The 13,161-nt window shown below is 38.8% G+C and overlaps 3 protein-coding genes and 1 non-coding gene across 4 annotated transcripts; 3 read left to right on the top strand and 1 right to left on the bottom strand.

Annotated features, from left to right (window-relative positions):
• Positions 1–1,664: 1,664 nt before the first annotated feature.
• On the top strand, positions 1,665–3,648 carry ATC70_011929 (uncharacterized protein; the record flags this gene model as incomplete). The annotated part of the gene is made up of 2 exons (XM_064831112.1): positions 1,665–1,886; positions 1,948–3,648. The coding sequence occupies 2 exons, from the start codon at positions 1,665–1,667 to the stop codon at positions 3,646–3,648; spliced, it is 1,923 nt and encodes a 640-aa protein (XP_064687980.1).
• Positions 3,649–3,937: 289 nt separating this feature from the next.
• On the top strand, positions 3,938–4,664 carry EFR3_2 (plasma membrane localization protein; the record flags this gene model as incomplete). Its single annotated transcript, XM_064831111.1, has 5 exons — positions 3,938–4,027; positions 4,080–4,163; positions 4,225–4,291; positions 4,343–4,494; positions 4,560–4,664. The coding sequence occupies 5 exons, from the start codon at positions 3,938–3,940 to the stop codon at positions 4,662–4,664; spliced, it is 498 nt and encodes a 165-aa protein (XP_064687979.1).
• A 1,524-nt stretch (positions 4,665–6,188) lies between these two features.
• ATC70_011927 lies at positions 6,189–6,262 on the top strand. The gene has a single exon. It is a non-coding gene; the product is annotated as a tRNA-Ile (tRNA).
• A 1,018-nt stretch (positions 6,263–7,280) lies between these two features.
• Positions 7,281–12,287, bottom strand: ATC70_011926 (uncharacterized protein; the record flags this gene model as incomplete). The annotated part of the gene is made up of 1 exon (XM_064831110.1): positions 7,281–12,287. One exon carries the CDS (start codon positions 12,285–12,287, stop codon positions 7,281–7,283), a length of 5,007 nt encoding a protein of 1,668 aa, XP_064687978.1.
• Positions 12,288–13,161: the final 874 nt, after the last annotated feature.

Genomic DNA, 13,161 nt, shown 5'->3' with positions numbered 1-13,161 from the left:
GGAGGGGTTTTCTTTCAAATGTGTGCGAGTGATGAGAGCCTCTAGAGGTGTTGCTGGAGAGTTGAATGAATGGATCAAGTGAGTGAGAAGAAAGATATTTACTTGGGTTGTTGGTAAAGAAGAGAAAAAAGGAAAAGAGAGAGAGAGAGAGAGCAAGTGAGAGAGAGAGAGAAGGGATTTCCTGAATAGATGACCCTCCACACGAAAGTGCCCTGATTTCATTCTTCATTGATTTGTAACCAATCAAGCATGCTCCGCTTGAACGCTGGTAAAAATATCATATTTGGTTTATAAACATGTTGTTGCAAATCGCACCCGTCTTTATTTATGTGATGGGCAATGTGTAGACATCGATTGCAGCAAGATCTACTGATGATGTAGCTCTAGGAACCTGAATCTTGAGATATGATTGCATGGACACTGAAATCTCAAGGTAGCTAAAAGCAGCAGAATGTGCCAATTCTAGACTTTTCCGCCCATATACTCCATTTACTACTAATTTCAGGTCAGGCAAATGTTATTTCTGGACATTTGTTTCTTGCTCATCTTTTTCGGTTTGTGTTATAAATATATATATTTTTGGAGTTCAGATGATTTGAATTTACTATAAAACAGATAGATCAGTTTCTTTCTCTATATTAAATTACTGATGAGAACCTCGAAACTTGTGGATGAGGCAGCTCTACATCTCGAAATGGCTAATCAGATTGGGTTCTTTTACAGCCAATATTCAGTGTATACTCTATAGACTTTAGGATGACGATGGACATTACTCTTTTTCCTTTCAGCCAATATTTGACTTCCTTATATGCTATCCTAGCCCTTCAACAGGGCACGCTCTCAAACTTTAAAGTAGCTAACGTATACATGGACATGTAATCTATGTATTTATGCTTTTTTTTTTTTTGTACAAAAATCTTACAGGACAAGTGATTTCTCAAAGGATATTGAGTACAAATGCTTTATGCGGCACCCGAAAAAAGCAGTGATCATTGCCATATAAATCAAGCTTTTTTCTGGATGTTTGCACTGAATGCTGACTCTAACAAACAACTACCAGGCAGTTACAAACAGGTGGCATTTAATTAAATGTTGCAGTATGGATTGCTAAAAGTAGCTTGTTATGTATAGTAGGCAGTTTCAGTTTAATTTGACTACCACATGGCAGCTGGGGTACATTCAATCCATTTGAAGGTTCGTTTTAAATGCAAAACGGCCAATTCAATGACCATTGCCCCCAATAAAACCAAGAGCACAGCATGTTGCTTACCTCGTGGTATCAGATTGACTCCATGTACTTGACATGTAGATCAAGACATGCCAAGGGATGATCCATACATTGGACACATGTGAGGCTGTCAAATCCATTGGACATGGATGACCAGAACTGAGCAAACTTTGTCATTGAGGCCGCTGGCATGTGCATCGAACCCTAGTGCCCTTCTACCTGTTGGCATCTCAAGCACAAGTAGGCCTTTTGATTCGATGAGAAGGATAATCTTTCCCCTTTTCGACTACTTGAGCCACCAAAGGGCATAAGGAACGGACTGCTTCATGGGACTGTTGGAGATAATTCAAGGAAATCGAGAAGAAAAAAAAACTTTTTTTTTGATTTGATTTGAAAATCTTGGACCTCTTCTTTCTGTGATTAACCCTTATCAACCATGTCCTCACTCTATAATTTCAAGAAGATCGAGCCTGTGCCTACTTCTTCTGATTTTGTCGACATTATCTTGTCCAAAACTCAAAGAAAGACTCCCACTGTCATTCACAAGAATTACAACATTGGCCGTATTAGACAGTTTTACATGCGCAAGGTCAAGTTTACGCAAGAGAATTTCGATGAAAAGTTCAAGAACATTTTGGACGAATTCCCCAAGTTGGAGGTGAGTTGTGTTTTGGGATAGAGGTGGGGAAAGATCGGTAAACTGATGGATTATGTGGTAGGATATCCATCCCTTCTATGCTGATCTCATGAACGTCTTGTACGATAAAGACCATTACAAGCTTGCCCTTGGTCAAGTCAACACTGCCCGTCATTTGATTGATCAAGTTGCCAAGGACTATGTTCGTTTGCTGAAGTTTGGTGATTCACTTTATCGTTGTAAGCAACTCAAGAAGGCTGCTTTAGGTAGAATGGCTACCGTCATGAAACGTCAAAAGGACAGTTTGGCCTATCTCGAGCAAGTTCGTCAGCATTTGTCTCGTCTTCCATCTATTGATCCCAACACCCGTACTCTGTTGATCTGTGGTTACCCCAACGTCGGTAAGTCTTCCTTCATCAATAAGATCACCCGTGCTGAGGTGGATGTGCAACCCTATGCCTTCACCACCAAGTCTCTCTTTGTGGGCCATATGGATTACAAGTACATGAGATGGCAAGTCATTGATACTCCTGGTATCCTGGATCACCCCTTGGAGGAGCGTAATACCATTGAAATGCAATCTATTACTGCTATGGCTCATTTAAGATCCTGCATCATGTACTTTATGGATCTCTCAGAACAATGTGGTTACAGTGTTGAAGATCAAGTCAAGCTGTTCAACAACATCAAGCCTCTTTTTGCCAACAAGCCCATCGTTTTGGTCATCAACAAGATTGATCAAGTCAAGCCTGAGGATCTCCCTGAGGAGCAAAGAAAGTGGATCGAAGACATTGCCAACGAAGAGAATGCTACCGTTTTGACCATGTCTTGCTATAACGATGACGGTGTCATGAATGTCCGTAACAGCGCCTGTGACAAATTGTTGGCTGCTCGTGTTGAAATGAAGATGAAGGGCAACAAGATCAACGATGTCATCAACAAGATTCACTTGGCTCAACCTCAACAAAGAGACAACATTGCTCGTCTTCCCAATATTCCTGCTGAAACCAAGACCCGTGTCAAGTATGATCCCAATGATCCCAACCGCCGTAAACTTGAGAAGGATATCGAAGCAGAGCAAGGTGGTGCCGGTGTGTATAATGTCGATGTCAAGAAGAAGTATCTTTTGGAAGATGACGAGTGGAAATACGATACCATTCCCGAATTCCTTGATGGTCATAACGTTGCTGACTTTATTGATCCCGAGATTGAAGAGAAATTGGAGGCTTTGGAGAGAGAAGAAGAGCGTTTGGAGGCTGAAGGTTTCTATCAATCTGATGAAGAAATTTTGGATGACGATGAAGAGGTGCTTCGTACTGCTGCTGATGCTATCCGTGATCGCAAGAAGCTGATTGTTCAAGCTCATCGTGCTGCTCGTGGCAGAACAAGACCCGTTTTGCCCAAGACTGCTGCTGCTAAATTCACTACTGTGAGCGAAATGGACAGACAACTTGCTAGTATGGGTATTGATGGCACTGATGCCTCTGAGCGTACGAGATCTGCTGCTGAAAGCCGTAAGCGTACTCGTCACGAAGCTATTGCCGATGAGGCTGTCAGAGATGCTGGTGCCATGGACCGTGGTGAATCTGAAGCACAAGAAATTGCTAGCGAAGGTTTCCGTAATGTCAAGCAAAAGTTGGAAGCTGACAAGCAAAAGAAGAATGTTCAAAAGCAAAGCTCCAAGATGGGTAAGCGTGGTGAAGCTGATAGACAGATTCAAACCAAGATGCCCAAGCATTTGTTCAGTGGCAAGCGTGGTATGGGTTCAACAGATCGTCGTTAAATTCATCATTCGTTTTTGCTCGTCTTTTTTATCTCCTTCTTGTTACATAATCCTTGTTCTTTTATATTATTATATACTTGTTCTTTTTTCCTCTTCACAAAAAACAAACAAATCCTCTTTTTATCCATTCTTTATATACTATTTGCATGAAATACAGAATTAAATTCAATAAAAAAATCTAGAAACTTTAGAATATTCAGTGACGACTGCTGCTGCCTTGTGTGTTTTTATTTAGATGGTTTTTACAAATGTTTTTTTCATCCAGCTTTCTTCCAGTTTAAATAACATTATGAGTGGAAACAAGACATTTACTGAATTCCCTGCTGAATCTCGCATTGGTAGAGATAATCAAGTGTTTGATGAAAACGATGTTCGCCAAGTAAGCAATCTCTGGCAGCTGTCAAAAGACGCTTGGAATTAACACATTTCAGGTTACTGGCACAATAGCAGTCGACCCTACCACGAATAAGGTGCTGATTATCTCGAGCAGTAAACATGCAGGCCTTTGGGTTCTTGTAAGTCTCAGTATTTTGATTGATGTTGCAAAAGAAATTCTCAACTGCCAAACTTGAACAGCCCAAAGGCGGTTGGGAAAGCGATGAAACAAAGGAGCAATCTGCCGAACGTGAAACTTATGAAGAAGGTACATGACATGAACTGGTATAGAAGGCTGCTATTAATCACAATCGCAAAGGTGGCGTTAGAGGACACATTAAAGGGCTTGTGGGGAGCTTCTTGGATTACAATGCCTATGGTGAAGTCAAAGGCAATGTCTGGTTTTATGAATTTGAAGTGCAGGAAATTTTAGACAACTGGCCAGAAAAACACTTTCGCAAACGCAGATGGGTAAATATACAACATGTTGGTCTTATTAGTGAAATCTCGACTGATGTGCTTGCTTGCTGTTTCAGTGTTCCTTTGAAGAAGCCATGCATTTACTTCGTTTCAAGCCGTTCATGCGTGAGGCTCTTTTGGCTTCGTCATTTGCTCCCAATACGGGTCCAATCCCTATTTAAAAGAACAAAGGTGTCGAGCATTCCGTTCAAGTATTGATTTAGATGTACATATGTATTCATTTGCTTTTGACTTTTAAAAAAAAAAAAAAAAAAAAAAAAAAAAAAAAAAAAAAAAGTATTCCAAAAGAGCAAGGATTGTTGTATATGTTTGTTGTTGATGGTTGTCATTCGGATCTGTAGATGGCTTTGTTTGTAGGGTAATTTTGTGAAAGCATGAGTTTGGTAGTGTAATCCTGTGGTTTTACATTCAGAATCTATTGAGAGTTCAAGTACTGCGTTCAATGGTTGATCCTATAGTAACGACTGCGTGTCATCAGCTAGTCTACTAAAAAAAAAAAAATGACAATCATGAGAGACAAGTGTAATAACCTCGTTTATCTTCCACGTCTATCTGCAATATAGACTAAACTTTCTCGTTTAAATTACTATTACTTTAGTAATCTTGCAAAGAACAAGCGGCATTTTTCAATTTTGAAATGATTTAACTTGTATATGCTTTAATCTGCATGATGATTGAAACATCAAATTTAGTACACAAAGCTTTTAACAGGTATTTAAACCACATTCATTTGTCCTTCTTATAGTAAATGTTACAATCATCCAACTACTGAAACCTTGTATTGTTTGTTCAAAGACACGCATATACATTATAGAGTAAGTATTACTGTCCAAGGCATACAGACCAGAAACAGTAGTAACACCAACGTTCACTACTAGCGAATCTGTCTTTACACCTTCAGGAGACCAGTGTGCTCTATACAAAGCTTGGTTAAAGAAAGAGACAAATATTCTTTACAATCATTTGTGCTGTTCAGTAGGATCACTGATGTCCATTGTGTGCTAAAAACCAGTTGGACCATTACCAAAGCTAAATATCTAATATACCATACCAAAATCGCTTAATAACGATCTATGATCTCAGTCGCAGTAAGGATTAGTGCTGAATGGCAAGCAGTGTCATAAACTTCAGCAATAGCAGCAGATGTAGGAGCAATTGTAGATTTAAACATGTGATAAAAATTTTTTTAAAAAAAAAATATACTACAGGTATGTGTACTAATTTTAAATTGCAATATTCATCAGTTGGCTCGTTTAGCTCAGTTTAATATTGGATTTTTATTTATTTACAATTGTAGTCAACTGCGGAATCGGTATGATCATATGTTGCAAGACTAACAGTGATTCGGCGGGAAAAAGCATGTTTAAATTAAAGGTTGAGGGAAGCTGCTAAAGGGAGGGGACCAATAAAGTAAACGGCATCAAAACCCACCAGAGAGGAGGAGAAACAGAGGGAGGAATGGCAATGGCCGCGCCGCAAGACGGGGGAGACGAACAGGACTCAAGGTAGAAACCGGCCAGACGCACCGCAGCACACCTAAACGTGCAAGCACAAATACCGAGCAACATGCCAGGTTAGAAAGGCGGAAAATATGGATGCGAAGGTGGGATTCGAACCCACGACCTCTCGGCATACTCACTGCTTCCGCATGAAGCTCTAACCAAGTGAGCCATTCAAGCATCCATGCTCGTTTAGCTCAGTTGGTTAGAGCGTGGTGCTAATAACGCCAAGGTCAACAGTTCGACCCTGTTAATGAGCAATTTTTTAGGCATTTATTGATAATGTAGTGCATGTAGCGTTGTTTCTGCTTATTATTATTTTGCAAATTGATTTCAGATTTATACCAACTGAAAGGTTGCACAAAAAAAAAAACTGCGTGTACCTGACAGATACAACAACTGTCTTGATATTGATATACTTATTATTAAGAGCAAAAATCAGTTATAAAGTAATGTACAGCGTTTATGGAGTTTGAGATAGCTAGTAGATCTAATTTTTACAATGTTTTTACAGATTGATCTTGCCTTTGTAACTAGATCTTAATTAAATTTTTGTTCCTTGTTGTTGCTTGTTGTGCTAGAAAAAGGTTAAAGGTGTCTATAAAGATTAAGGTAGATATTGCAGTAAAAAGGGGGTTAAAAAAGCAGGTAGAATACTGTTAAAATCCTTCTTTATTTGAAATTAGGATAATGTGCAATAAAATGTATATTCTACGTCTCTATTTATATTATTTGGTTTATATCTCTTATCTGGCAGCAGTTTAGTAGTTGCCAGTGATTCCATTACTTTATATATTTTTGTTGGGTCATTTAGTTGTTGATCTGATGGATCAAGAACGGTATTTCAATATATGGTTTTTGAATCATGCGTAAAGAATAGCTCTTTATTGTTGAGCCTGTATCCTTTTTAGGTATATTTATGTTACAACACATTACAATACCCTTGACATTTACTTTAGTATCTGTCATCTCTTATTTTAGAGCATTTAACCCTTGCTATCATCATGCTAATACTATTATTATGCATGCCTATCTGCTGATGGTAGCATGGTTTGATTGAGATGACATTTATTTTGGGTTTTGTTTATGATGGGAATCTAGTCTAGTTCACTTCATGCCTCCCCGCTAAACGCAAACAAGATTTGCGTTGACCCGGTATGCAGCAAATTTAGAAGACTTAAATTCGAAATGAAATCAGAGATATTGGAAAGGAAAAAATTATGTATTATGTATATATATATATATATATATATTTAAAGAGATATTTTAGGTAGGATATTATTTAGATTTCGTATTTCTTGCACGTTTTTGGCGGCGAGTATTTGTTTGAGGCAATTTTGTTTGGCGTTTCTTAGATTTGTTGATAGTATTCTTAATTGAAGTATCATTGATTTCTTTTCTAGATGCCTCTCGTCTTTCAAGTTCTTTCATTTTCTTCCAGTAATTGGTAATAGGAGTAGGTGTGGAGAATAGATCAGGGGTAAGCCAGTCATTCTCTCTTTCACCGTAACCACACCATTTGGTCAGATATTCGTATGTGCCATCGGGGAGCACTCGATGATCACGAATTTCTTCTACCTCATATACTTGCGCTTCCAATGCTGTTTCGTCTAATGAGACAACTTTTAATTCAGAGGGCGTATATTCACGATGTAGCAATTCGCTAGTATCATCTTTTAGTACATACGTTCCTGCTTGAGTACGTCGCACCACAATATATGGTCCTGAATATAGCGGGGCTAGTTTATTCGATCGACCTTCTGCGTAACGTACCATTACAGGTGTACCAGCTGGAATATCTTCGATTATGTAGTGTTTCTTGTTGAATTTCTCGCGATATATTTTAGCCAATTCATCAGTTCGTTGTTGTATAGCAGGAAAGACAATGTCATTCATGGTTTCAGCTCTTTTTTGTAGCTCTTCCAGTGTCAATGCTTTCCTGTTATTTCTATTAATTTTCTTAGGGTCCAATGTTACTTGTCTTGCAAACATCAAGCTGAAAGGGGTGCTTGCTGTGCGATCACGGACTTTCATGTTTATAGCTAGTTGTACAATAGGCAAACGGTTATCCCAGTTTCTGGTGTCATTCCCACACATTTTCCTTAGTGTTGCAGTTACAGTTTTCACAGAATTTTCACTATGACCATTTCCCTGTGCGTAGTAAGGAGTGCTTTGTATCATGCCAATGTTTAATGATTTATAGATGTATTCTGATAGTTGAGATTTGAATTCTCTTCCATTATCAGATAAGGTAACATTCACTGCTAAACCATAATCTCCATAGATTGAGACCAAGATGTTAGCGATTGTGTCACTTTGTTTGTTTGGTGTAGGACGAGCAATGATGTATTTGGTACAGATGTCTACAACCACAAGAATATAACAATTGCCTCTTTCCGTTACTGGTAAGGGTCCAATCATATCCATGCTAATGAAATCAAATGGTTCATACGACACTACACTTCTTGCTGGGTTGAATCCTTTCTTTGCAATATTATGCAATTGACATTCCTTACAAGACAGCAAAAGTTCTTTGGCGTCCTTATAGATGGAGTTCCAATGAAGACCATGATAAGTGTGAATGTGCTTAACCACAGCCGCAATCCCAAAATGTCCTACCTTATGTGCATCTTGGATGATCTTTTTACGATCTTGTTGAGGTGGACAAACATAATCAGTTGTGGTTTGTTTAAATTCTTTGCTACTGAGCTTTATCGCTAGGACATTTAGATTGGGGTCTTTGGAATGAACTTCCTTTTGTTTAACGATTTTGTTCCCGGTAGTTCTTCGTAGCAGGATTAGCTTGTGTAGTTTCTTAATCTGTTGTTCATATTCATCAGCTAGCTCTTCATCTTCGGTTATGGCAGGGTACAATCTCGATAGTCGGTCAGCAAGAATGTTTTCCATTCCTTTGATGTGAGCTACTGAGAAATTGTATTCTCCTAAAATTTCCAGATACCCTTGAAGAGTGCTGTTCAGTGTTGATGATGTAAAAAGATACGTTAGGGCCAAATGATCACATAAAACAGTTATATCATTGTGCCCCCATAATAAAGCTTTGTATTTTTCAAAACCAAACACAATGGCTGCAGTTTCTCTTCGGTTAGTAGACCAATTTCGTTCTGCACTATTCAAAGATCTGCTTGCGAATGCTATATGCTTAATGCGTCCCATTTCATCCTTTTGGAATAGACAGGCTGATATTCCCAGAACGCTGGCATCAGTTTGCATGAAGTATGGCTTTGATGGATTAGGTGCATAAAGGATTTGACTAGACATGAGTATTTGTTTGATTCTTTGGAGTCTATCAGTATGTAAGGATGTCCATTTTGCAGTGATTTTTTTCTCATTTCGTAGACTGTCAATAGGAGCAGCTATTTTAGACAGCATTGGACAGTAGTTTCTTAAATGGCTGATAATACCCATAAGACTACGGACCTGTTTCGTTGTCTTTGGGATTTCCCATGACTCAATGTTTGATAGTCTTTTTGTATCAATTTTTGTGGTATCTTTACTGATGATGAATCCAAGCAGATAGACACTTGTTTGGAAGAATGAACATTTATCTGTATTGATACGTAGATTTACTCTACTCAATCTCCTTACCACTAAATTAACCATTAGTGCATTAAATTCTGCGTTTCTAGCATACACCACGATATCGTCTAAGTAGTGGCAGACTCCTGCTTGGATTTCATTGCCAATTTGAGTGGTGTCTTTGTTTTGTTTTATGTATAATTTCTTTACTTCATCTTTCAACTCTTGTTCAATGCCATCGAATAAAACGCTCATTGTATAGACAAACTGGCTTACAAGGAATTTTAACCCAAAAGGGGCTCTGGTCCATTGGTACGTCAAATTGTTATGACTAAATATGAGGCAACGTCTTGATTCTGGTGATACAGGAAATGCAAAATAAGCTTGCTTTAGATCCAAAACACTTATGACATTAGCGTTACCAACAACCTTGCTGAAGATTTCATCTATTTTTGGTACAGCAAAGTTCTCATGACAGTCTTTATCCGAGATGGCAGCATTTATTCTTCTTAAATCGCAACAGATTCGAAGCTTGCTAGTTTTCCCGGTGAGTGGATCACGTTTAGGTACAGCCAATAAAGGTGAGTGAAAGGTTGGATCAGGTTTGGTACGCTCGACAATGCCATCTTTTAGCCATTCTTCTAGCTGTGATTTGATTTCTGCATTTGCATTTACCGCTAATGGATATTGTCGAACGAAACAATCACTGGGATCCGAAATTTTGATTCTTACAACTGATTCTGGCATTGTACATGCTGCATCACTTGGGATAGCCCTGTTTTCGTCCAAAGCTGATTGAATTTGTGCTAGCAATTCTTTTCTTTCGCTTGGAGTACCATAATCAGCCTTTTCAGGATTGAATTTGTTTTGTTGATCGTGATTTATATCCTCAAACTGCTTCATTTCTTTGTCCTTTTCTGAATCAGGAAATTTATATGCTACTCCTTGCAGGTAGATATTCAATTTGGGTAGAATATCGACACCAAGTAACACATCAAATTCAGTAGACAACTCATCATTAAATTTAATGACCTCGAATTCATGAGCGAATTTGATATTGTTTGTATAAGTTACTTCCATAGGTTCAGTTTTACCAATTCTTGTTACCGTACTGTTCTTGTTATCATCATTTACAGACAAGAAATTGAGAAAGCCATTTGTTTTATACGTTTGTATGTTTGAAAACGATTTATTTAATATGCTTTTATTGATGAAACTAATATCCGATCTGGGATCCACTTTTCCGATGATTCTTCTACCATTTAATAGAAGAGGCGTGATTAGTTTCATGTTGTTTTTGCTTTCGTTTGTCTTTTTAGACTTACATTTGTAAATTTCGTTTTCATATGCTTCTTTTAAAGCTTGGGTCATCACGTCAGTTTCATTTTCTTCTTTAGTATCAGAAGTAGTAGACACGGACAATACGTTGATTCCATCACCAGCGCCCTTTTGGCGTTTGGCCATTCGATATTCTTCACAAGTATGGCCATGCTTCCAGGGGCGACCACAATGGCGGCAAGGGTTAGGGTTCTTGGTAGCAGCCCTATTGGGCAGATTTCGATCACCAAGCATTCTTGCCTTTGGCAAAGCAGAAGATGTGGTGGCAGATGAGCCAGAGGTAGCAACAATAGGGGGTTCAACAGAGCCAAACTTGCGCTTGGTGTCCTTTCCTAGCATCAATGATTGGGGAGTCTTTTCACCAAGAAGATCTACGGCAGCATTGTGAATTTCCGTGGTAGTCCAGGCTTGTCTCTTGGTATTTGAAAGGAGCACAGTACAAATGTTCAGCTGCCAGGACTCGGGTAAAGACAACAAAAAGACATCACCAATTGTCAAATCATCACGATGATAGCCGGCCTCACCAACAGTGCGGAAGAAACGATTGGAATATTCATCGACAGATTCATGGAACCCAATTTCCATATTCATCACAGCACGACGCTTATGTATTCTTGAAACTACTGTCCCAAACTTCTTGCTGAAAACCAACTTGACATCGTGCCAGACATTGCACTTCATGACCACCGTCTTCATCCAGTCATCCAATTCATACGACAACGTGAGGGGAATGTACTTGCGCCATACGGTTTCGATGTCTTGGCCAGAAGAATACACAATTTTTTCGAATTCTGAGAGGAAATGATCAACAGAACGATATGCCTCCTCATGTGGAAATGGTTTAGCTTTGTTATCCTCCAGTTGGAATTTGGGAAGATCTCTCTTGGAAATTTTTAAGCCAGTGGACGATGAGTTAGCGGCAGCGGAAGCCTTGGTGGCAGCAGCAGTAGCAGCAGCAGCAGCCTTGAGACCATCGGTAAGTGTTTTGACATGCTTGTCTAAATTGTTTACTTTTTCACGGAGTAGGTTGGCTTCATCAACATTGACATTGGAATGGCTCAGAGCTTTCAAGTATGCTATTTGCGCATTTTCCTTTTGGAGTAGAACCTTCTTCAGAACTTCAGTCAACGTTGGCGGCTTCGTAACAGGTGGAGCAGGTTGTGGTGAGGTAGCGTCAGGGTTGACAATTTCTTCACCTTTAGTGGATATAGTAGGCGCAGGAGACGGGGTGCCAACGAGGTTTGTATGCGGGTCAGCCGCGAGATCCATCTCATTGAGGCGTTCAGTTGTTGCAGAAACTGAGGCAGGTAAGGATGCGTTGCCATCCTCCATGATGACGTCCTCTTCCATGGGATTAGGTGAGCCAGCACGAGATGACAGTGGGGAGTTACCAGACAGAACAGACGACATAACGAAATCAATGATTGATTGTAACAGTAAAAAATGCAGTAAAAAGGGGGTTAAAAAAGCAGGTAGAATACTGTTAAAATCCTTCTTTATTTGAAATTAGGATAATGTGCAATAAAATGTATATTCTACGTCTCTATTTATATTATTTGGTTTATATCTCTTATCTGGCAGCAGTTTAGTAGTTGCCAGTGATTCCATTACTTTATATATTTTTGTTGGGTCATTTAGTTGTTGATCTGATGGATCAAGAACGGTATTTCAATATATGGTTTTTGAATCATGCGTAAAGAATAGCTCTTTATTGTTGAGCCTGTATCCTTTTTAGGTATATTTATGTTACAACACATTACAATACCCTTGACATTTACTTTAGTATCTGTCATCTCTTATTTTAGAGCATTTAACCCTTGCTATCATCATGCTAATACTATTATTATGCATGCCTATCTGCTGATGGTAGCATGGTTTGATTGAGATGACATTTATTTTGGGTTTTGTTTATGATGGGAATCTAGTCTAGTTCACTTCAGATATGTCTGGGTGCTGAGATTTACCAGATGTGATAAGCGTTATACAACAAAATAAGTTGCTACTTTGATATTGTTTAGAATAACGAAATATAGACAGAGTAAATACAATTAGAACTGAATATATTTATTATGTTATTCCAAGATTGAATAAGGATCAAAACTAGTGTAGATATCAAAGGTATTTATAGTTATTTGACAGTGCCGCAGCAATAGGACCTTGATCTTGAATGCGGGATAATTGTATAAGCCTTGAACCAGTAACGAGGATGTGCTGCATCAGAACTCATGAACCACCAGTCAAGGATAAACAACAAAGATGATCCAGGATAGAATGTTCTTCCTAA

This window comes from Mucor velutinosus (assembly GCF_035048745.1).
Source record: "Mucor velutinosus strain NIH1002 chromosome Unknown tig00001567, whole genome shotgun sequence".
Taxonomy (NCBI): Eukaryota; Fungi; Mucoromycota; class Mucoromycetes; order Mucorales; family Mucoraceae; genus Mucor; species Mucor velutinosus.
The sequence above is the reverse complement of the archived record's forward strand: the minus strand, read 5'-3'. Positions and strand labels throughout refer to the sequence as shown.